Source organism: Plutella xylostella, chromosome 25 (assembly GCF_932276165.1).
Source record: "Plutella xylostella chromosome 25, ilPluXylo3.1, whole genome shotgun sequence".
NCBI lineage: Eukaryota > Metazoa > Arthropoda > Insecta > Lepidoptera > Plutellidae > Plutella > Plutella xylostella.
Genome location: NC_064005.1, coordinates 4,670,487 through 4,695,506, shown reverse-complemented (window position 1 = coordinate 4,695,506; position 25,020 = coordinate 4,670,487). Strand labels below are relative to the sequence as shown.

The following is a 25,020-nucleotide window of genomic DNA, read 5'->3' as shown; positions in this document are numbered from 1 at the left end:
TTTAATCATTCATTGGTATTATCAGTACAGCACTAACTTAAATGGAGATGAAACATAATAAATCATAATACACGCGCATGGTATGCGTGTGTGTTGTTAAGCGGCGCAGGAAAATTCGAATTGAATATTCTAAATTTTTTTCTCGGTTACGGTCGAGTCTTCAGATTTTTTTCTCGTCTCGAACCAAGCCAAATTTCTCGAATCTTCTCGAGCTCGAGAATTCTCTCGAGCTCGAGAAGATTCGGTCTCTATTTTTAGGTTTCGATCTCATGGGGTTTGTAATAATTATATTGGTCGTTAACTTTCGATTTTTTGATCATACAATATCGTGATTTTCGGGATGTAGGAGAAAAATACCACAATTTGTACATTTACTACATGCTTAATATATTATTTATTAAGATAACATTAGGAGAAACAAGATTATACATAGGTATAGACGAACATAAATTTGAGCAAACGAAACTTAGGTGTTTAAAGATTGTGCCTAAAGAGTTTTAGACGAAACGAGCCTTATGCCACATAAGTCTTGGCAAAGTGATGGTTCGGCCAAAAAAGTTTAGACCATACGAGTTATGCGAAATGAGTTTTGGTCAATAAAGATTATGCCAGATGAGCGGAACCCTATATTGGGTAATAAACAGAGTTTTCGTCATATTTTAGGGTCACAGGAAAAGCGTCATCTGTCCACCAATGTTAAAGGACATAAGTTGTATCTTGCTGTATTCTTCTGATTGAAAGTGACATAATCATAAATGCGTTATCAGCTAACAATAGTACACTGTATGACATAGGCCTCTACCAAGAAGCACCACAACATGCTATTTGTGTGTCCAAAAATACACAATTTTATATTTAAGTAGTGGAAAGCTCTCAAATACAAATTAATGAACTTTGTTCAACTGAATTAACTTTCTTCTGTCTTCCACTTAATTGAACCCTAACGATGGAAGAATAGAATTTCAATATTCTGGCTACATACTAAAACAAACTACATTTCCTCAGGTAAAACCGACGTAGCCGTGCAAATAATCTCCAACATCTACCACAACTTCCCCTGGCAGCGCACTCTGGTGGTGACCCACAGCAACCAGGCGCTCAACCAACTATTCGAGAAAGTGGCAGAGTTGGATGTGGATGAGAGACATTTGCTCCGTCTCGGTCACGGAGAGGAGGCGCTGCAGACTGACAAGGACTTTTCGAGGTTAGTGCGTTTTAACGCCATATAGTGGATACAATTTCCTAAAGTACGCCTCAGCACTCTGTTATCTGCCCTTCGCATCCGTCCACTAAATAGTGCGTGTTCAAATTGCAGTTTACCAGACAAGAAACATAAATTATTATCCTGATTACATAATCATCATAATCATATCATCCCAGATAATTCTACAATGCAATAATATTCAAATGTTTAACCGAAATCCTCAATCAAAATCCTCTCCCCAGATACGGGCGAGTAAACTACGTGCTAGCCAAGCGGCTGGAACTACTGGACTCGGTGTCGCGGCTACACGGCAGCCTGCAGTGCGCCGGCGACACGGGCACCTGCGAGCTGGCGCACCACTTCTTTGTGTACCACGTCAGGCCGAGGTGGCACGCCTTCCGCGACTCTAGGGCTGCTGACCAGGTATGTAACTTTATGTATAATTAATTATGTAGCTTTTGCCAGAATTTACTAACTAGCGACTTCTACCATGAACACGGGCAAGCCTTATGCCATTGCAAAAAATATACTTAGTGAATTCTTCTGTAATGCGTTATTTCCGAAAATATATGCATAAAGTTAAATAAATGTTCTAGGATTCAGGATAGGTAAAGCTTAACATTTTGTAGACTATCATCATGGTTGGAGCTACTGTGCCTGCCTTTTTGTGTATTATTTTGTAATATATGATATGGTACTTCACCTAGAATCCTCCTAAATTCTACAACTAAAGTCTCACCTGATACACAAACAACACTAATTCCTCCTGCTATCCCCAGTCGAAGTCGGTGGAGGCGATCAGCCGCGAGTTCCCGTTCCACGAGTTCTTCGACGACGCGCCCAAGCCGCTGTTCCCGGGACGAGACTATGACGAGGACATGGAGGTGGCCGAGAGCTGCTGGAGGTATTTATTTATTACATCTTATAAAGCTAACACTTCAATAGCAATCTTATAACGTAAAGTAGGCAAATGCAACTGTGTGTTCATAAGGGTGGGTAACCTTTATAATAATTGCTAAAGACTGAGAAGAAGGCGGTTATCATACACTTCCATGCATCAGGCTTAATTCACACATAATGAGAGCTGCTGGAGGTTTATACTGTGGGCTCATGGTCATTAGCATTGTTTTCCTTTGCGCAGGAATTGATCTCCGTACACGTACGTGTTGCGTATTGTCATGCGACTTTTTTACGATAAGGACTAGATTTTTTTACGAATTACCACAAGTTTTACAGGAAAATTGTTCAGAATAACCCGCTAAGTCATCCCCTAACAGCTTACTTAACCACTTTTGATGTATGGTATTTAATTCCTTGTCTCCCCGCAGATACATATCGCACATGTTCGAGGAGCTAGAAGAGTTCCGCGCGTTCGAGCTGCTCCGCTCGGGGCTGGACCGCTCCAAGTACCTGCTGGTGCGCGAGGCCAAGATCATCGCCATGACCTGCACGCACGCCGCCTTGAAGCGCTCCGAGCTCGTGCAGATGGGTACGTCACTGTAGCCGCTACAAGATCACCGCCATGACCTGCACGCACGCCGCCTTGAAGCGCTCCGAGCTCGTGCAGATGGGTACGTCACTGTAGCCGCTACAAGATCACCGCCATGACCTGCACGCACGCCGCCTTGAAGCGCTCCGAGCTTGTGCAGATGGGTACGTTACTGTAGCCGCTACAAGATCACCGCCATGACCTGCACGCACGCCGCCTTGAAGCGCTCCGAGCTCGTGCAGATGGGTACGTCACTGTAGCCGCTACAAGATCACCGCCATGACCTGCACGCACGCCGCCTTGAAGCGCTCCGAGCTTGTGCAGATGGGTACGTTACTGTAGCCGCTACAAGATCACCGCCATGACCTGCACGCACGCCGCCTTGAAGCGCTCCGAGCTTGTGCAGATGGGTACGTTACTGTAGCCGCTACAAGATCACCGCCATGACCTGCACGCACGCCGCCTTGAAGCGCTCCGAGCTCGTGCAGATGGGTACGTTACTGTAGCCGCTACAAGATCATCGCCATGACCTGCACGCACGCCGCCTTGAAGCGCTCCGAGCTTGTGCAGATGGGTACGTTACTGTAGCTGACCATGACCTGCACGCACAGAACCCGTGCAGGTAGGTACGTCACTGTAGCCGCTACAAGATCATCATCAGTCCGTAAAGGAGCTAAACAACACTGCCATCGGCCTTCCTTATCCGAGAGATTCAAAATCAGGAGATTCAGGACCTGTCGAAAGTTGTCCGTTGTCTAGCTACCTGCGCTATAGTCTCCATTCAGGAGCACGTGTGCTAAAATTTTTAAAATCCTTGCCAAAAAACTGTCATAAAGTCATAAGTAAACGCTTTCATTTCATAGGATATCTTCGAGCTATATCAATGCTGATCGCAACTTAAATACATAGAAATTATGTCAAAATCTAACCACAAATTCCATTCCAGGCTTCAAATACGACAACATCCTGATGGAAGAGTCCGCGCAAATCCTCGAGATCGAGACCTTCATTCCACTGCTGCTCCAGAACCCTCAGGACGGGCGCTCGCGGCTCAAGCGCTGGATCATGATCGGGGACCACCACCAGCTGCCTCCTGTTGTGAAGAACATGGCCTTCCAGAAGTATTGTAATATGGAGCAGAGTCTGTTCACCAGGATGGTGAGGCTGGGGGTGCCGTATGTGGAGCTGGACGCGCAGGGGCGAGCCAGGCCCAGGTGAGTGGTTTTCAGATAGTGGCTGATTTCGTATTTCTTTATGTTGTGCTCTTTGTCTATCTGTTATAGAAATCCAAGATTTTAAAATTCATTGTCATGTCAGCTTCCTTTGACACTATACATAGTTTAGTGAGGAACCTGTTCATGATACAGGATCGACGTTTATAAACTTATACATTCTAAAATTACAAAGATCGTGTAGTGTTAATTCAGTATAAAAAGTATATCTTTAGTCGAATCAAATAAACCATAACGCAGTAATAAATAAAAGTTCCTGTACGTGGCTCTCTCGAGTGGAACCTTTGAACATATCCCCTGTTCATTCTTACCAATAATTCCCTCACCAGCATCTGCAACCTATACCGCTGGCGGTATCGCGCACTGGGCGACCTCCACCACGTGTCGCGCCGGCCCGAGTACCGCGCGGCCAACGCCGGTCTGCGACACGACTTCCAGCTGATTGACGTGCAGGACTTCAACGGACACGGCGAGACCGAGCCCAGCCCCTACTTCTATCAGGTCAGTGTGTCTACAGTCTACACTAGTGTAGACACGGCGAGACCGAGCCCAGCCCCTACTTCTATCAGGTCAGTGTGTCTAGACTAGTGTAGATATGACTTCCAGCTGATTGCAGTGCAAGACTTCAACGGACACGGCGAGACCGAGCCCATCCCACTATGTATGCAAAAATAATGTAAAAATATAGAAAATGCGGTCCATCAAATTGTCACAATATATTACGTCACTACCCCATCGCCGTGGCAATAACCTTGCACTGTGAATGAAGACACACATTCATATTCGCAGAAATGCCCGCCGAAAGCAGCCTATAATGTACATTTCTGCGTTGTGTTTTAATATGCGCGGGATTATTCTAAAAGCATTACGATGCTTAAATAATATTGCGATCTGTAATTAGAAGAAAATCATTATGTCCCTTTCTGGCCTAGACATTCATTGCATTCGCCTTTCTATCTGCTATCACCAACCGCTCAAGTCTTCGTCGAATGCTTAGCTATATTCATCGCACATTTACTATTTTCAACATTTTCTAATACCGCCCTTTCCCCCCAGAACCTAGCGGAAGCGGAGTACGTAGTGGCAGTGTTCATGTACATGCGCCTGATTGGCTGGCCGGCGGAGCGCATCTCCATACTGACCACTTACAACGGACAGAAGCACCTCATCCGTGACGTCATCGACAAGCGGTGCGCGGGAAACCCGCTCATTGGTCGCCCGCACAAGGTCAGTCAAGTTTTAACGGTTGTTTAAATTTAGAATTTTGATGGTGTGGTTTCGCTGAATGTAGGTACCGGTTTTGCGGTGGGCTCGTTATAGAATCATGTTATTATTAAACCGGTTATTTCATATGACTACGGGTTGTTGTACTAATGCTATCCTCTGAATATGAACTTTCACGTGAATATTTTTTGTGTATAGTTCTTATGTACTTTTTACAAGGTACCTACATAATTTTTCCTAGTACCTAGCTGGGGTTCTGGGGAGCTGAACTGATTGCACAGTTGAGAAAAAAACTGAAGAAATAAATTTCCCATGGGCCCAGTTGGCTAACCGGTATTAGATAGATTATTAACCTCTATTGCCTAACGATGATGACCCTAACCTAAGGTAACCTCCCTCCCCACTCGCAGGTGACAACAGTAGACAAGTACCAGGGGCAGCAGAACGACATCGCCCTAGTCTCACTAGTGAGAACGCGCGCGGTCGGGCACGCGCGCGATCTGCGGCGGCTGGTGGTGGCGTGCTCCCGTGCAAGGCTCGGGCTGTACATCTTCGCGAGGTCCACGCTGTTCCGGAACTGCTTCGAGCTGCAGCCCACGTTTAATCAGGTGAGTGGTGCTTCCACTGTCTGTAGAACCAGAGGTTGGTGAGGTTTGAAGAACTAAGGAGCTTGCCCGGGTAATTTTTAGTTTTTCTAAAAAAGCTTTATGGAGAAGTTATCAAGTTTGTAAGTAGGGAACGCAAGACAGATGTAATACATTGCGTTTCAATAGTACTGAGTGCATAGAAATAATACAATACAATATAACTTTATTGAATAAAACACACCGGCGGCCTTATCGCTAAATAATACAATAAAAATAGGATTGCAGCCCAGCTGCTTGAATGAGGCTAACTCTACTATGCGCTATGAGTACAGATTTGTCGGCCACGCTTATAACGTGACGTCACAGCTACGACACTCGTATACGTCATCATCAAAAAACCGCAGAGGCACACGTATGTTAGGTAGGTAGGTACATATATGGATAGATATCTTCGTTACTCACGGGACATCGCACTTCCTGAATGGCTAATTGGATTCACTGGAATTTTATCACAGGTTATTTAACGTAATTAACGTTTGGAATAACAATGACGAATTGTAATTGGACGAGACAGAAATTTGGATGTCCCAGTTCACATTCGGAGAATCAGCAGATTTATGTGTCTGTATGATTGTGCTGATCCGTCATTAACTCATGGGTCGTAATTTATATGTTCTTATGATTATTAGTTATGGAGCATGAGTCACTTATAATCATAACATAACAGTTCCCATAAATATCATCTGATGAATGACTCATCCGTTATTACCTAAACTTACATACCTAAATAAACATTGTAGCGATCTGACCTTTATTAGATTAATATGTATGTGCATTAATGCAATTATAGTTGACCGATAAAAATACTTGGTAAGTATAATATTATTAGTCATTGTGTATTTTTTCTAAGACAAGACTCAACAATAGATAGTGGCGTATGGTTTCATTTCACGGCTAACAAGTGGTTTAATCAGTGTTTATTTATACCACGCAAATAGTAAGCCACCGAGAGCTGGATGTTGGTATAGATCTAACAAGACACAGGTTCCGTAGTCATTAAATACATTCGCTCTGATCTGAGTTCTTACAGATTCTCTGATGTCACCGCTGAGTCTATCAGTGGGTAGTCTATGGTGCTTAATAGATTTAATGGCATTCCAAGAATATACCTTCTGACAGAATATTTTTCCCAGAAGAGGCCTACGGGCTGATTGATATTGATGATAATTGAAGATAAATAATCGATTGGATACGATCAGGATAATAGCTAAAGTCGATAATTATCTTGACTCTATATATGTTGGAACTTGCTTATGTACCTATCGTGATACATTATGTCTTAGCACAGATTAATTATTATGGCAATCTGGATAAGATCATTTTACGCGAGCTTTGAAGTTGCTACTGTAAAATAGGTCTCTTAGGTAGATTATTCATTTGTATGTTTGTTTCTAAATAGATAAACGCAATTTCAGGCCATTTAACCAAACCAGATAACCACTAACAGAACAAAGTGCTTGGTGAATGAAGGTGAATCACAGCTCATTATTTAGTACCAGATGGCTTTATTTATACTTGCTGTAGGTAGTTATATATTGTATGAATTTCGCTTTTATTGACCTTTCTTTAAAAATACGAAATATTTCGACATTCTTATATTTAAAAATAACGACTTAGGGCATCACCGAAGTCCCCTATAAGACCTGTAACTCCCAACTAACCATCTCTTACACACACATTTTTATCATGCCCTCAAATAAACATATCTGTATCCTAATCCTAACTGCCCACCTTCTCCCCTCAGTTACTCGAGCGTCCGCTAGAACTGGAACTAGTGCCGGGCGAGCGCTACCCGGCGCAGCGCGGCGCCGGCGCCCCCGTGCCGCCCGCGCTCGCCATGACTGTGAGAGACATGCCGCACATGGCGAGATACGTGTACGACTTGTATCTTGAAAGGGTGCGGGACTGCAAGCAGAGCTACGAGGTGAGTTTATCTAGAAACCTAACAGTTGTCGCAGATACTAGAGCGTCTACTGAAGCCGCCCCCGTGCCGCCCGCGCTCGCCATGACTGTCAGAGACATGCCGCACATGGCGCGATACGTGTACGACTTGTACCTCGAGAGGGTGCGGGACTGCAAGCAGAGCTATGAGGTGAGTTTATCTACAATCTGGCAGGTACTAGAGCGTCCACTGAAGCTGGCAAGCAGAGCTATGAGGTGAGTTTATCTACAGACAGTAGCCGCAGTTACTAGAGCGGCCACTGAAGCCGCCCCCGTGCCGCCCGCGCTCGCCATGACTGTCAGAGACATACCGCACATGGCGCGATACGTGTATGACTTGTACTGGAGAGGGTGCGGGATTGCAAGCAGAGCTATGAGGTGAGTAGCTTTATATACAACCTGATAGTTCTACAGCGTCCTGACAGTTGCCGCAGTTACTAGAGAGTCTACTAAATCTGGCGCTAGCTTTTTATGTAAAAGCTGAAAGTGCGATGGTGATTTGATCTGAAATGCCCAATATTATATGCGATAGACAGCTCTTGAGACGAAAATAGTTAATGTTTACAATAATGCCACGGTGGATTTAAATGCTGTTGAATTCCTGAAAGAAACAAGCCGATAACAGCATACTGGTTAGGCACATAATAAGACGATTAAACTGTGCCTGTGTTTCTTTCCATCATAACTAGTAAATTTTATGTAGTTAGGCTGTTTCTAACAGCATGCGGATTTTGGTCTAAAATTATTTTAGGAGTCATAGTTTACTATGTCAGACACATCGTTCAGTTGACCACCCTTCATGATTACTCTTACCTATGGCCTCTAAATGTAACACACCCTCCCCCGCAGCGCGCGCAGCCAGCCTGGTCAGCCCCGGGGACAGCCACAGCAGCACAGTCGCAGGACCCGCAGCACCACGTGCCGGCGCACCCCGGCGGCGACAGCGACGACGAGCCCGACTTCCAGCCCACCGAGATCGTCAACGAGGTGCCCGACGACGCGTGACGGGTTAATGAGTGGCAGTGTAAGGGTTAATAAATATGTGTAAGTGAAATTTTGAATGGGGGTTTTCTTTGTTGTTGCCACGCTTTGCGTGGATGACGTCTCGGTCAGATAATCATAATACCCTCAAGTGTGGGAATAGTAGGTAGGTATAATGTGGGAAGATTACATCACGCAAGATTCGTTATCAACTATTTGTTTAAATAATACATATTCTACTTTAGACAATAATTGTTTATTGTAATAAGGTTGTTATAATTGTTACAATGTACAGTTTTCCTACATAAGATAAGACCTACCTACATAGTCAATAGGTATGTCAATAAATGTCTCATTATTTTTAATTGTATAAGATCATAATTGCAAAATTAAATGTACAATACATAAAAGGTCATAGCCATGTCTTTAGGTTTGTAAAATACATGGGTATCGGTTAGAGGTAGCTTTAAATATTCAGACAGCATAAAAACAGTAGGTAACTAAAATAGCTGCATTTACTTATACCTATACTAATAAATCTAATAATATATGATAATAGGTAGGTATGTTACTTAAAAATTTACGTATATTAGTGGTACCTATTACTTATGAATATGCGTAAGTACAAAATGGATTAACCCGTTTTAAATTTAATACATTTACAAGAAAAAAAACATTTACAAAATAAATTAATCCGCAACATGCTTTGTCAGCACCTATTGTTCCTATCTTACCTATCTATTTTGCTCTAGTATACATAGGTATACTAGGTGCATAGGCACCTACTTTTGAATTTGTAAGTATATCAAAAGAGATCAGTCAATAATCAGATTTAGTTAGTGCTTTCATGTAAGTAAGTACCTTTCCAATACATTAGGCGATTAGGCAATTCCACTAAACAATCTACACAAACTATCGCTGCTAAGCAGCAAGCTACAACAACTAGACATTAAATTAAACATCACGATTTGCGTTAAACACAGCGATGTGATTGGTGGGACTAGCTTTACACGAGTTCATCTACTACACAGAGAAACAAACTAATCAATACATCGGGGGATCAATAAACATCAATCTGGCCGGCCACTAATGCTCCAGTACTCAAGCTGAGGCCTTTTGGAGTACCTCCCTGAATTTATCCAGTCAGGTCCAGGTTTTCCGTGCCATTGCATACTTTGCATATGTGCAACAGCTGGGTCATGGCTCCCAGACTTTCCCCATTCAATGGTTGCCATTAGCCGTAGCTTCAAGTGGCACGACGACGGTGGCGGCGACGTCCCCCGCCTCCTCATCATCAGCGCGCGCCAGGTGCCGCTCCGCCAGCGCCCCGCAGCGGCCGAGCCACCCGCGCCGCTGCAGCGCCTTCACCACACGCCGACGGAGGGCCACCAGGAACAGGAAGTAGGAGAGCCCGACTAGGGAGTTGAGGAATGCTAGCGCTTCTCTGAAAAGTAATGTTTTAATTAAGTCGTTTTTATGAGGAACGCAGTCTGTAGGGATTATGACAAATAAAATTTCGTCTATTAATTTGAGGAAATATTAAGTTTTTGGTCTAGGTACTTATCCGAATTTTAATAGTTTCCTTTTAGTGATTATAAACCGTACATGTTGTGGTCTTTACTGCATCTTTAGCTGATGAATATAAAAATAATTAGGTATTAGTATTACTATACTTCAAATACTTACAGAACAACGTAGTTCGGAAACGTAGAGGACAGTATTTCGAAGATCCAAGGGAGACCCATCAGGCAGAACAAGCGCAGCATGAGGTTAAACCTGAAGTAGAAATATAAAGTTTTTATGAAGAATTCGGTTAAGTATATTATTTTGGAAGACCAACATATATTATATTATGATGATGTTTGCACCCATTAGAACTAACTGTAAGCCGTTGCGGTGACTACGAGCACCTACTCGAGTAGTAACCACGAACTTGCTAACGTAGCGTAGCAAACGTATATCAGTCTTTAGCTCTTCGAAATAAGACAGGAAGCCGATAACAGATAGGTGAAGCATAATTATTTCTAAAGCATGGTTATTTATAATTTCTAGGATGTGGTTGGAAGGAGAAAACCTACCTACCTTTATGAATGGGTACACTGCTCACCTGTATCGTAGAGCAGTGATGGTACTGGAGGAGAACTTGTGCTTCCTCAGACACGCGGAGATGTAGATGAATATGCTCGTGTTGATCGCGATCGAGATCAGCATCACGCTGTAGAAGTAGATCCATTGCTGGCTTTTGTCTAATTCTGAAACAAACGGGATTTCAGTTAATTAACGCTTTAGGAAGAACCTGAAGTGTGTGTGATCATCAAGATTTTATCGGATTTTAATCAAGGGGACCATCACCTTAGATCAGTAAACCACACCCACCACCATCTCGCTACGTCGTCGCCGTGCCAGCCTGGATAATTCAAGGTAAGTACTTTATACTTCTTCTTTTAGCGGTGACTATGATAAACACGAACTTGTTCAGTTTAGTGGGTAGGTTTAGGAGGGGTTAGGCCCTCGTAAGGTTCCTTCTAGTTGGTAGGTAGTCAGTCAGTTGATAGTGATAGCTAGTGATGCCACGAATAGTGATTTGGCCGAATACCGAATACCGAATATTCGGCCGGCGTGCTCAGCCGAATACCGAATATTCGGCCACCGAATATTCGGCAGGTGATCCAGTATAATTCAATAAGTTGAAATTTTATTTAAAGAGTGTTATTTTTAAGCTTACGGCAGATCCGTACAACTAGTGGTCAACAAACTCGAATCAGTAGCCAAACCTCTTATATTTTGTTAAATAATACTTGTGTCTCAGTAGCTGGAATTGTATATTTTATGAAGAAAAGCGCAATCGTCTCTTACGAACAAATGCCGAAAAACTTATCTGTATTCATCACAATTTGCCTTTAATTAATTTTAAATATTAAAAATACTGATGTTGTATTCAGGTTTTCGCAATAAGTAATAGTTTGATAGTTAAATGTTTCGATTATTATTTTTATTTTAATTCTCTTTTCTAAGGTATTTGCTACTTTTTTAAGTATTCGGTATTCGGCCGAATACTACTTACTATTCGGCCGAATACCGAATACTGAAAAAACTGGCCGAATAGGCCGAATACCGAATACTTGCCGAATATTCGTGGCATCTCTAGTGATAGCTTTCTTTTTCATCCGCGTAAACCATCCAAACCCAATCGCGTCATCAGCACCTCCAGTCCACTCACCGTTATTGAACCAGCAGAAGTCGATCCCGATGCGCGGCTTGCTGTGGCTTCCCTCCACGTAGTTCACGGTGGCCATGGCGGCCGTCATCAGCGATGCGAGGCCCCACGCGCACGCGGCGTAGGCGAAAAATTCTCTCTTGAGCAAGGGACGCGGGCTCGTTTGTCTGGCGGAATAAAGTTAGCTTGTGTCAGTTGCTAATTGTGGCTATCATCTTTTTGCGTAAACTAGTATCGGTGATAAAGTTAGAGATTACTTATTGTTGGTCATCGTGGTGAGCTAGACATGATAGAAAGGTTTTTAGTGACTGTCTGACTGATTTGTCTAAAGTCCCGGGTTCAATTCCCGGCCGGGCCAGATAACAATGGACTTATGTAAACAAAATAGTTATTTGTTTACATAAGTACATTCATATTTAATTTTTGTTCTCTGGTCTTGGGTGTAAAATGTTAGTGTTATATGTCTCCAACCTGCCTGCCAAGCGGGGGAATTATAAGATTATGGCAATAACCCTCCAGTACTGGAGGAGGCTCATGTCTAATTGTGTGTGCGTGTGTAGGTAGGTATAAGCACACATAAAATACAAAAATCCATTCATACCATACATACCATACATACCTAAAGCTATTTAAGACTTGTATTGCCAGGGCGGTCATCCATAGAAAGGCAGCCACTATGAAAAAATACGCCAGGAAACCTAAAACAGAGATTATTTTTTATAATTTTTAAATATTTATCTACAAATAGAAATACATACATTAAAATATTTACCTTCTAAATGAACTTATTGTTTACGTACCTCTCACACCGCACCACGTCATGTCTTGGTACTCCAGTGTTTTTATGATGGCAAATATTAAGAACCCGGCTCCCAGACTGCCGCAGAGGTTGATGATACTCCATCCTTCGAAATCCCTAAAATGAATTAGTTGAATATGAATAGGTATTTTGAGGTTTGTAGGTAGGTGTGATGTAAGTACGTGGACGGAGAATAAAATGATGGCCACTAGCTTTTCAGAAGAGGTTCAAATGCCTGTTTTTCTGTAAAGATGCGTAGGTAGGTACAGGAAGATAGAATGGGAAAGCTTTCAAAAAATACATTTAAGAAAATGGTAAGTACCTACTGTGTATCAATGAACTGTTATGTTCCAGTACCTGAGCTCCGGGAGACAGAGGTATATGGCGGTGGTAAGAGCCAGAAACGCCGCAGACACCCAGAAGCAGAACCCCTCGACCTCCTGGCTGACCAGCGCGGGCGGCGCGGGCTCGAGGCACGCCGCCGCCGCCGCCGTCGCGTTGCGCCCGGGCGGCTTCAGCACGCCCAGACAGAACCTGGCCATAAACATAGGTAGTAAGTATGCTATGTGATTGAGGGCCTGGGATTCTCAACGAGTACTTAACTTTTAGGGTGAGGCCCCATTGGAGCGTTGCGTCGCGTCGTCTGATAGGAACGGTCATAAAAATACCTATATTATGCGACAACGCAACGCACCAATAGGGCCTCACCCTTAAAGTCGTCTAAGCTACTGTTAGTGCCGTGACATCGATATAAAGCATTGATTTCACAAAGAATTTTTTAACACTCTACCTACCTTATAATGAGAATTAGCTACCAGGGACGTTCGATAATACAGGGTTATTTTAAGCTGAAATGCACAATAACAACATAGGTCCTTATGACATTGTTTTTTACTTTAACGTAAGTATTTGTTTTTACGTTTTGAATATATTTTTTAAATTCTTAACTATTTTCAGGTGTATTGTGTCTAATTTAATTCAAATAGATAATTTTAATTAAGTACTTTATTACGGTGTTACTTATACAAAACAACCAAAAAAGTTATTGAAATAAGATTTTTTTTTTTTTTGGTTGTAAGATTAACTTTTTGGCAAAAAAGCAAAAAAAACTTAAATATTAAATATCTTACAAATGGTTAAGTTTCGGATAATGCATTATAGGGTTCAATCGAATGGAAATGCCTTCCTCTATCACCTCCTGTCCTGAAAGATCCACCTACTTACCAATAACCCTGTATAAAAATAGATTTCATTATCTTAGCTAATTAAAAATGTATTTAACCTTTTTTATACTATGGTACAACCGGGGCGCTCTTATAGATTATATAACTAACTATAACTTAGGTATATCTGTTGTTTTAAATCAAAGAAAAACAGGCTGACTGTGTGAAACAGTGTCACGCGAATCAAATGAAATACAACTTAGTTAGTTACTTTTTGAGGTATTCAAATAAATAAATATAAATTTAAAAAATTTAGATTTTCAGTCTCACGGTGATAGTATTCTGATACATAGATAACTGATTGTGGCTGGATAATTTGTTTTTATATGTCTTTGTTTCCGGTTCCGGAAAAATAATAATCACACAAACTTAGCTTAGAGTACCTACTTAGGTATATAGAGTAATGAGTAATCGGTGTGACCACCCTTAACTTACGTGCCGGGCTCCTTAGCGGGATACCGGTGCTCGTCGTCCCACAGCTCCAGCTGTCCGCGCTCATTCACTGAAAAGTTCGTTGATTCGTGCAACACACTTATGACGTCACACCGCAGCGACACTTCCACTTTCCTTTTCGCCACAGGATCGAAGCAATACGGGTTGCCGGTTGAGTTTCGGCGCGTAAAGCTGCCTTCTGGACAACATTTCAGAGTTTCACTTGCACTTGTGTGTGTAACTATAGCTAAAAACGCACCTGTTAGCACAGTGATAAGCATGTTTGTTTAATAAAAACTTCGCGGAGATATGGAACTTTCGTTAACACGCGAGAGTGTTGGTTGTGAGAGTGCGCGTGCGACGCATGTTGGTTCGCGAGACCTACTGACTGAGCTGAACCGTCACCAGACTGTATTTATAATGAGTGAGGTCATACTTTGTTTGGCCCGCTTGGCGCCACCGCGCCTTCGCCGACTGTACACTTTTCGTTGCTCTAACTCTAAGGCTCTATCTCAAAAAGCTAAGGTACTTGAAGTCAGGATTCTCAAACGTAGGACTCATGGACTCTCTTATAAAATCTTGTCCACAAGGGAGCAGCTCGGAAAGGTATCGTTACGTTACCGTATCAACTCGAGCCGTCCATTATCTAGCAAAAGCCAGCGGGCTATGCCGCCGGCTTGTACTCGTATGTCGTCAATGTAGTAGCTTTAAAAGGCGGGGCGTTGACAATCCCTGTCGGAGTCGACATGTGTGCTACGACCTTAAATGAGTCATTTCAATCCATTAGTATTTATTTATTTATTATAAAAAAACAGCTATGGCCAACACGCGATTATTGCTAGGTAGTACAACAATTATATATTTACAAAATTTATTTATTGAGTGATACCTAAATATTGACTTCATAACAGTAAATTAAAAGAAGAATGGCCAGCCCTGATCCGCTTTGTGTTTATAATATAGAGCATCGCCATCGTTTTGATTGCACCTTCACCTTGAATTTCGCGAGGAAAATTAGAGATAAGCCAGACTTGAATCGGTCATTACCCCATGTCTGTGTTGTATCTGGTTGTATCACAGTACAATCAACTTAACGGTGTGACTGCAAAAAGGTTTATGCTAGACAATCTAGACATGCTAGTAATTCACAAACAGCGCTAATCATTTACATGATCACCTATCTCTCAGACCTATCTAAATTTTGTGGTAATACCTTGAAGCTTTAAGTCCTCCTTATTGTATTCTTTAGTTAACCTGCCTGTACCTCATCGTCGAAGTGTTTTTAGCCTGTATTGTAGAGTCGTCTTTAGGTTTACATTTTTTATTTAACACAATTTCTTACTCCCAAACTCTACAAAATAAAAGCATAAATGGGACATTTCCAGACGCGGAAACCAAGCTACCTAATTAAAATAATCTTCCTTTAAGTACTTATAAAAACAAAAAAACACACATTTACAATATAATAAAAACCATTTAATGACCGTAAAAGTTAAAGATTAAAAACGTAACAATAATAATTCAATAACAATATCAGCAATAGAATTCCATAATTCAATAATTTCAATTCCTTAAAACTAGAAGAGCCCCTCGATCTCGCCAGTCTTGGTGTTGAGGTCGATGTCGAAGATGCTGGGGCGCGTGGGGAGCCCCGGCATCTTGGAGATCTCGCCCACCATGGGCACCACGAAGCCGGCGCCCACGGACACGAAGATGTCGCTGATCTTGAGCGTGAATCCCGTAGGAGCGCCCTTCACCGCGGCGTCGCCCGTCAGCGAGTTGGACGTTTTCGCCATGCAGATGGCCAGCTTGTCGTAGCCCTGAAAGTTAAAGGTAAATCAGCAACAATCAAATTATTATGCTATGTTAGGTAGCTACCTACATCAACGAACCTTACCAAAAATAAGTTGTCTCATTTGCACCTATGTGTTTACTTCCCAACAAACATTTTACCCTCAGTTACAGCTATTTTTATAACTTTAACCTGTATAACTGTGTTATAATTATCTCAGTTCTAACATAAAGCGATAAAGATGAGTTAAAAAATGAATTTAGTGTTAACAGCAGGTTTAAGTGTTAAAATGGTATTAGTCAAAGCAATTATAATTAAGATGTTATAGGTTTAAACTGTTTCTAGAACCTAAAGCTATACAAGAGTGCTCACTGACACCTGTTAACACTTATGGTTGTTAAGTGGTTTCCTTTAATACTCATATAAATCTGTAGGTGTCATATTGACTTTAGGCTGCAGGAATTGGTTATAAAAGAGATTTTGTCAAGATTGCAGTAAGACAAGATTCTTACAGTGTTGGAAAACTCAACAATGCAGTTTTAATCTTTAAGGTTAACTTAACTTACGCTTATTGCGTTAGGCAACTAGACTGTAAAAGTAACGGTGTTAAGCAAGACTGTGCGGATCGATTAAGACTGCATAATACCCTTGGCTAAGGGTGTTCTATTTCAAAAAGTGTAATAGATGACTTAGGTGAGTCTATATGTCTTAAATATAAGTTCGCCATTTGCATTGGCGACCTAACCTATAAATTGCTGGGATAAACAATATTTTGCTTTAAAATACTTACTTATTTATGTAAATTTTGTCATTCCAGTCATGCCAATCGATTTATGAAACTAATGGACATACAGCAAGGATACAAAAAAATATAAAATTGAGTCGTCTATTTTATATTTACTTATGTTTCATTTGAAATCCTTAATAAATTCGGAGCGCATTAAAATTGAGATGGGAAATATGGTATACATTACAGTAAAATTACAATGGCATATTATTTTCAATTCACAAAACATGTTAAGTCAAGTTAATATATTATATTTACTGTTATTTAGTATTAATCAATAATGCCACTCTAATACTGTCGCGTATGATTGCTGTTGACACTATTATTTTCAAAGACATGCAACTTGTATGGTAAAAGTATATTCTAAAAACGGTAACATACTCACTTAACCCTTTTTTACCAAACAAATAAGAGTCAGGGAGTCAAATAACCATTCTACAACTACAACTATACCGGTAAAAGTTCTAGCTGAGAGTGATTAAACGCTCTTCAATAGTAACTTTAGCACTTCAATGACACCGTACTACGGGCTTTCTATAACTTAAACACTTCGGGTAAGTAATACGAGGTATAAAAACGAATGGTATAACATTCACAAGGTATATGCCCATATGATATAAATTTATTAAGTATAACGATCACTGTGCATAACAAACGAAAGGCATAATTACTAAATACATAATTTCGTAAAGAATAACGTTCAAAAAGTATAATTTCAATTGATATAACGATTAAAATGCATAACGTTTATAATATATAACGTTTATAACATATATTCTACAACGGATATAATTATCATAATGTATAATGCACAAAAAGTATAGAAGATTGTCGTATCGTATTTTCATTATCATTGATGTTATGTGGGGGGAACGCTCCGCTCCGCTTCGCTGCGCTCTGCTTTGGTTTTGACGAACATGTGCACCTAACACGCTCCTCCTCGCTTTGCTCGTCGTCGCACCTATCTTTAGGTTTTGGTACTAGGGGTTTTGGCATTATTATTATTATTGACGCTATGTGGGGAGACGCTCCGCTCCGCTTCGCTGCGCTCCGCTTTGGTTTCGACGAACATGTGCACCTAACACGCTCCTCCTCGCTTTGCTCGTCGTCGCACCTATCTTTAGGTTTTGGTACTAGGGGTTTTGGCATTATTATTATTATTGACGCTATGTGGGGAGACGCTCCGCTCCGCTTCGCTGCGCTCCGCTTTGGTTTCGACGAACATGTGCACCTAACACGCTCCTCCTCGCTTTGCTCGTCGTCGCACCTATCTTTAGGTTTTGTTACTAGGGGTTTTGACATTATTATTATTATTGACGCTGTGTGGGGAGACGCTCCGATCCGCTTCGCTGCGCTCCGCTTTGGTTTCGACGAACATGTGCACCTAACACGCTACTCCTCGCTTTGCTCGTCGTCGCACCTATCTTTAGGTTTTGGTGCTAAGGGGTTTTGACATTATTATTATTATTGACGCTATGTGGGGAGACGCTCCGCTCCGCTTCGCTGCGCTCCGCTTTGGTTTCGACGAACATGTGCACCTAACACGCTCCTCCTCGCTTTGCTCGTCGTCGCACCTATCTTTAGGTTTTGGTACTAGGGGTTTTGGCATTATTATTATTATTGACGCTATGTGGGGAGACGCTCCGCTCCGCTTCGCTTCGCTGCGCTCCGCTTTGGTTTCGACGAACATGTGCACCTAACACGCTCCTCCTCGCTTGGCTCGTCGTCGCACCTATCTTTAGGTTTTGGTACTAGGGGTTTTGACATTATTATTATTATTGACGCTGTGTGGGGAGACGCTCCGCTCCGCTTCGCTGCGCTCCGCTTTGGTTTCGACAAACATGTGCACCTAACACGCTCCTCCTCGCTTTGCTCGTCGTCGCACCTATCTTTAGGTTTTGGTGCTAAGGGGTTTTGACATTATTATTATTATTGACGCTATGTGGGGAGACGCTCCGCTCCGCTTCGCTGCGCTCCGCTTTGGTTTCGACGAACATGTGCACCTAACACGCTCCTCCTCGCTTTGCTCGTCGTCGCACCTATCTTTAGGTTTTGGTGCTAAGGGGTTTGACGGTGTTTGGTAATTAAACACAGATTATGTTATTGTATGTTAGTATGTTTTATGAACTGTATACTAAATGATAGTATATATTTTAAACGATATACGTAATGTATGTTATACGAATTGATATAAGTCCTCGTAAGTATTATATATTTTGATATTATATAAAATGTACGTTATACCAATTGAATCTTATACCTTATGAAAATATAGATTTTGTTGTTATACGTAACGTTCATTATATGTTGTGAACGTTATTAATGTGAAATTATACATTTCGTTTTTATACGTCGCAATACGCACCCAAACACTTCAATGACACCGTTTTACAGACTTTCTAAAGCCTTTACTCTCAAAATCGTGGGCCTCTTTCGTGGTTATAAGTGAGTTAGAGCACTCTCCTACACTCTTATACAGCTATGTCTTAACACTTTAATTTTCGAATGGAACCATTATACAAGTTATATGAGAGTTTTTTAACGCTACGGTGTTAGTTGGGTTATAATTTTGTAGCTAAGGGCTTGTTTCACAATGTTTGGTTAATGGCTACCTGTTGGATAAAACACATGCTATCACTGTCTAAAACATAATGACAGAGAGTGACAGCATATAATGTATTTTATCCAACAGGTAGCCATTAACCAGAAATTGTGAAACAAGCCCTTAGTATATCTTGTTTGTGTTAAAATTAAGAATATCTATCTATGTACGAGTATGCGTTAAATTTAACCAACTTACCTTCTCAGTGAACACCTTAATCTTCTGCAGCACCTCATCAGTGTATTCCACCTTGCCGGCTCCGTACATCTCCTTGGCTATCCTCTCGATCTTGTTCTGGATGGAGTCTTGCAGAGGGTACAGATATTTGAAGGTGGAGGGCTGGTCGCAGGCGGCGATGACCGCGTCAGCTAGATCCACGGCGCCCAGGCCGCCGCGCGCCCAGTGATCGCAGACCACGGCTCGGAAGGCGCCGTTTTGTAGAGCGTAATCTTTCACGAGGTTCAGCTCGGCCTCTGAGTCGTTGCTGTTGGAGGTGAGAATGTTTAATCATTAATAACTGTACTCTACTTCTTTGACCCTACATAATTGGAAAGCTCTGGTATACCCAGGTGATTTTAAATTAAATATAAATTCGCTTTCTAACTATTTACTAATTTAAGTTACCTATATCATAAGTGTTGATGATCCTTTTTTGATTTATAAAAAGAAAGTACGGTGACAAGTAACATGACATTTTGACATATAAAATAACAAACTTTGAGATCAATAATAAAAGCTATTGAAGGAAGATCATTTCTATTTATTGTGAGATATTTGACCAATTCTCTACATTTGTGGTCCAATCGAGTCCGGCATGGACCGACCACTACGCCGTAGTGCTAGATTAAACAAAAATGAAGTAAGTGCTGACCAAGAAAGTAGGCCTGACGACCAACAGCCGAGGGTGCCGTGCTCCGATCGATCATCGAGCGCGCGCTCCAGCGCCGCGACCATGCGCCGGCTGGCGGAGGCTCGGGCGGCTCGAGAGCTTGCCGAGCTGGAGGAGAGACGGCTGGAAACTGAACAACGGCACCTGGAAGAGCAACGACAGTTGGAGCAACGGCGCCTGGAAGAGCAACGACAGTTGGAGCAACGGCGCCTGGAGGCTGAGCGCGCAAGGATAGAGGCTGGACTAGAGGAGGAAAAGGCCCAAATAGAGGTCGAGGAGGTGGAGAAGGCCTCAAGTCGTGCCTCGCTTTCACGAGTGGTACATTGGCTTAATCAAAATCACTCGCCCAAGCCTGAAGCGAATCGAAGTGACAAATTGCTAGGCCGCCTGTCAGCCAGAGACCTGCCTACGTTCTCTGGCGATGCACTCGAATGGCTGCGTTTCAAACACGCCTTCGAGTCGACGACTAGAATAGGCCAGTACTCGGAAGACGAAAACGTAGCCCGCCTACAGAGATGCCTGCGTGGAGAGGCGTGGGAGACGGTAGCGGCCCGCATCATCACCGTGTCCTCGGCCCAAGAGATCATGAAGACTCTCGAAATGCGCTTTGGAAGACCAGATCTTATAGTGCAGAAGATTATTGGAGAAATAAAGAAAATACCGAAGCTAAGTGGCTCTAGGACGGAGTTAGTGACGCTCGCGACTAAAGTTTCAAATTGTTTAGCTGCTATCACAGCGACCAACTGTTCAGATTATTTATACAGCCCGGATTTGGTAATGGAAATTGTAAATAAATTAACTGAGAACTTAGTTTATAGGTGGATAGATTATAGCGTTACCCAAGATACCGCCCGCCGTCCGAAATTAGCCGCATTATCCGATTATTTGATGCGTGAGGCCGAACTAGTGTGTAGGGCTGGGGTAATGGAGCCGCAACTAAAGACTAAGACTTTTTCCTCAGGTTTTGGCCGTCATCCTGTGCTCGCGATGGTCGATGATTATTCCGATTCCGGTGCGGCCAATGCGACTAATGATTATTCCGATTCCGGTGCGGCCAACGCGACTAATATGGCTTCGATCAATGCAGTTTCCTTTCAGAAGCGCGGTGGGCAGACCGACACAACACGACCATACTGTCCCTTCTGCGAGAAAGATGGTCACGACTTGAACAGCTGTTCTCCATTTAGTTCTAGGTCTGTGGACGAGAGATGGGACTGGATTTGTAATAAGAAGCTGTGTTTCAAATGTTTCAGCCCCAAACATCGACGTGAGCGCTGCAGGTCCAGACGTCAATGTGCCACGTGTAGTCGTGGGCACCACACATTGCTTCATCGCGAAGACTGGCTAAATTGGACCAAAAGTAAGCAGTCTAATGGCGATAATGATAAAACGACTGAGACTACGGCCAACTTATGGACTAAACCCGAACAAGAGGGGCGGAGGTATGTAGGAGTCTTACCTGTCAATGTGGAGGGTCCTGCTGGTAGCGTCCGCACGTGTGTCATGATAGACGGGGGGTCTACCATAAGCTTGATAGACTCCCGCCTAGCTGAAAAAATTGGTGCAGAGGGTCCTCGCGTGAACCTTAATTTGCAGGGTGCTGTCGGCGAAACGAGAAGAGAGAACGATAGCCTTGCAGTTGCCGTGACGTTACACACTTCTACGGGTTCCTTTTATTTGCCGAAAATACGTACTGTAGACTCACTCCGCTTGCCCACACAAAAGGTCGATAGAAAATTAATAGAAAGTTGTCTACATTTACAGGATGTGCCGCTAGAGGAGTACGATGGCTATCCGGAGATTCTAATTGGCCAGGATTATTTACAGCTGATATTGATAAGAGAGAACCGAGAACGAGCGAACGAGCCTGTTGCTTCGCGGACTAACCTAGGCTGGGTACTTCACGGATTTGTATCATCTAGTTGTAAGGTAAACAAAGAATTCACAAACCATCTCCATCACTCTGAAGCTGACGTCGAATTACATGACTTGGTTAAGGATTATTTTCGTGTCGATAGCCTTGGTGTAAAACATGAGGAGAATGATGAGTTTTCACCAGGTGAACAGCGAGCTATGAGTATTCTCGACGCGAAGACCAGGAAGATCGGTGATAGATGGGAGACCGGGCTGCTGTGGAGATCGGATGACGTCGCTCTGCCGGAGAATAAAGGGAGCGCAGTGCAGCGACTGAAGGTGATAGAGAGGATGATGGACGTTGACCCCGCTTTCTCGATTGACTATTCGAAGCAGGTGGATAATTTACTGGAAAAACATTATGCAGAAGAAGTCCATGAAACTTTGGCCGGCCCGAGACTTTGGTACTTGCCACATTTCGGAGTACGCAATCCGTCTAAACCGGGAAAGCTTCGCCTAGTGCATGATGCGAGAGCAGAAACAAAAGGCATTTCTCTGAATACGGAGTTGCTAGCAGGCCCTGACCTTCTTAATTCATTAGTTGGTGTTTTGTTCCGTTTTCGAGAGAGGGCGGTAGCAGTTACGGGAGATATCAAAGAAATGTTTATGCGTGTCAAAATAAACGAAGAGGATCAGAAATCGCAACTATTTTTGTGGCGTGGGATGAATAGAGATCAACCTCCCCGTACGTACAAAATGACTTCGATGATTTTTGGCGCGAAATCATCCCCGTGTACTGCTACGTACATTATTAGAAAGAATGCTGACCAATATGCTGAATCTCATCCGCGCGCCGTGATAGCTATTAAAAGAAGACACTATGTAGATGACTATTGTGATAGCGTGGACACAGTTGAAGAGATGAAGCAACTAGTAGCCGACGTCACTGCGATTCACCATGCTGGTGGATTCGAGATAAGAGGCTTCGTATCGAATAAACCTGAATGTCTTCCTGAGCCAACAGAGACGCCGTCGGTTAGCTTATTGCAAACGGAGAGCTCTCAGCGTACCTTGGGAATGATATGGAAGCCACAGAAAGATGCTCTTGGGTTCGACCTGAGTTTCAAGAAGTTGGAAGCAGACATTGTCGACGGATCACAAAAACCCACTAAACGTCAAATGCTTAAAGTCATAATGTCTGTTTTCGATCCTTTAGGTTTCCTTGGTCCACTGTTAATTCGAGGCAAAATTTTGTTGCAGCAACTTTGGCGAAGCGGCGTGAAATGGGACGAGTTAATAGGTGATACCTTTACACGAACCTGGAGTGAATTCCTGATAGATTTAAAGTCGTGTGAAGAGTTTATGGTACCTCGTTGTTATGGTTTCAGTGCTTTCGATCAGTTTCAACTTCACGTTTTTGTGGATGCCTCAGAACAAGCATTTTCGGCAGTAGCTTACTTGCGTAGACACAACGGTGAGGTAGCCTTTGCAGCTGGAAAATGTAGAGTCGCGCCATTGAAATTGATTACCATACCTCGTCTAGAGCTTCAAGCGGCTCTCATGGGTGCTCGACTAGGCGCCACTGTTCAAAGGGAGCATGACCTGAATATTGTGGATCGTTTTTTTTGGACAGATTCCAGAGTAGTGTGGCACTGGTTACAGAACAACCCGCAAGACAAGAAATCGTTCGTCTCGAATCGAATATCCGAAATCAGAGAGCTGTCAAATTCAGATGAATGGAAGTGGTTACCAGGCGAGTTAAATGTTGCCGATGAAGCGACAAGGGCAAAGCGACATGACACCACAAAACTCAAATGGACGACGGGCCCTGATTTCTTGAAACTTACTGGAGATAGATGGCCAAAGATTACGCCGCCTACTATCTTAGATGACATTGAATATACAATGGCGACACGTACCCGACCAGCAATGCCACTACCTGACATTAATCGTTTCTCAAGATGGTTACGTTTGATACGAGCATCAGCTAACGTCATTTTATTTGTTGAAAGGCTCCGAAATAAATCACGAGTGTCTTTGGAGAGTCGGCATATGGATCGTGCTGAGCAATTGTGGATCATACAGAGCCAGCATGAAAGCTTTGGCGAAGATATAGCCAGAATCGAAACGAACAAGCCGATCGAGAAATGCAGCAAGCTTAAGAACTTATGCTCGTATATAGACGACAGTGGAGTTTTGCGACTGAAAGGAAGAGCAAGGGTGGTTCAAGACGTAGACACGGGTACACTTGATCCTGTACTGCTGGACGGAAAGCACCAGTACACGCGATTAATGATACGTCATTACCATGAAAAGGCCTTCCATGGGAATACCGAAACCGTCGTGAACGATCTGAGACAGAAGTACTGGGTGATAAATCTGCGATCAACTGTCAAGGCTGTTCAACACAGCTGTTTGATTTGTCGTCAACGAAAATCTCAGCCTTTACACCCCCCTACAGGAGACTTACCATTAGCGAGATTAGCTCATCATCACAGAGTATTCGCACACTGTGGGCTGGATTACTTTGGTCCCATGACTGTTACGATCGGGAGACGGCACGAGAAACGATACGGTGCACTGTTCACGTGCATGACGACCAGAGCGGTGCACATCGAGTTGGCCGGCAGCTTGACTACTGACTCGGCCATCATGGCGCTGAGACGCATGATGAACCGGAGGGGAAACCCAAAGGTCATTTATTCCG

The 25,020-nt window shown here is 42.8% G+C and overlaps 3 protein-coding genes across 3 annotated transcripts in view; 1 reads left to right on the top strand and 2 right to left on the bottom strand.

The window, feature by feature from the left end:
- Nucleotides 1–8,798, top strand: part of LOC105382323 (RNA helicase aquarius) — a 44,896-nt gene extending 36,098 nt beyond the window's left edge. The window contains exons 19-28 of the mRNA XM_048630084.1: nt 1,006–1,204; nt 1,447–1,627; nt 1,984–2,108; nt 2,533–2,693; nt 3,640–3,907; nt 4,255–4,426; nt 4,982–5,152; nt 5,560–5,757; nt 7,541–7,720; nt 8,587–8,798. Of these exons, the coding sequence (XP_048486041.1) occupies nt 1,006–1,204; nt 1,447–1,627; nt 1,984–2,108; nt 2,533–2,693; nt 3,640–3,907; nt 4,255–4,426; nt 4,982–5,152; nt 5,560–5,757; nt 7,541–7,720; nt 8,587–8,742 (1,811 nt within the window). The 3' untranslated portion in view covers nt 8,743–8,798. The remainder of the gene's footprint in view (nt 1–1,005; nt 1,205–1,446; nt 1,628–1,983; nt 2,109–2,532; nt 2,694–3,639; nt 3,908–4,254; nt 4,427–4,981; nt 5,153–5,559; nt 5,758–7,540; nt 7,721–8,586) is intronic.
- Nucleotides 8,799–9,924: 1,126 nt separating this feature from the next.
- On the bottom strand, nt 9,925–14,787 carry LOC105382325 (G-protein coupled receptor Mth). The gene is made up of 8 exons (XM_048630083.1): nt 14,393–14,787; nt 13,092–13,268; nt 12,736–12,851; nt 12,555–12,633; nt 11,939–12,102; nt 10,826–10,970; nt 10,405–10,494; nt 9,925–10,162 (listed from the first exon to the last, which is right to left on the bottom strand). Exons 1-8 carry the CDS (start codon nt 14,668–14,670, stop codon nt 9,940–9,942), a joined length of 1,272 nt encoding a protein of 423 aa, XP_048486040.1. The 5' UTR covers nt 14,671–14,787; the 3' UTR covers nt 9,925–9,939.
- A 1,056-nt stretch (nt 14,788–15,843) lies between these two features.
- The window catches only part of LOC105382326 (C-1-tetrahydrofolate synthase, cytoplasmic), a 38,724-nt gene continuing 29,547 nt past the window's right edge, over nt 15,844–25,020 (bottom strand). The window contains exons 14-15 of the mRNA XM_038107416.2: nt 19,769–20,054; nt 15,844–16,209 (exon numbers count right to left, since the gene is read on the bottom strand). Coding sequence (XP_037963344.2) covers nt 15,967–16,209; nt 19,769–20,054 — 529 coding nt within the window. The 3' untranslated portion in view covers nt 15,844–15,966. The remainder of the gene's footprint in view (nt 16,210–19,768; nt 20,055–25,020) is intronic.

Coding starts and splice junctions, on each gene's coding strand:
- LOC105382325 (XM_048630083.1), bottom strand. CDS start 14,670: ATGCTTATCACTGTGCTAACAGGTGCGTTTTTAGCTATAGTTACACAC. Junction 12,103..12,554: donor CAAGTCTTAAATAGCTTTAG/GTATGTATGGTA, acceptor TTATTCCGCCAG/ACAAACGAGCCCGCGTCCCT. Junction 10,163..10,404: donor TTTCCGAACTACGTTGTTCT/GTAAGTATTTGA, acceptor ATTACTTTTCAG/AGAAGCGCTAGCATTCCTCA.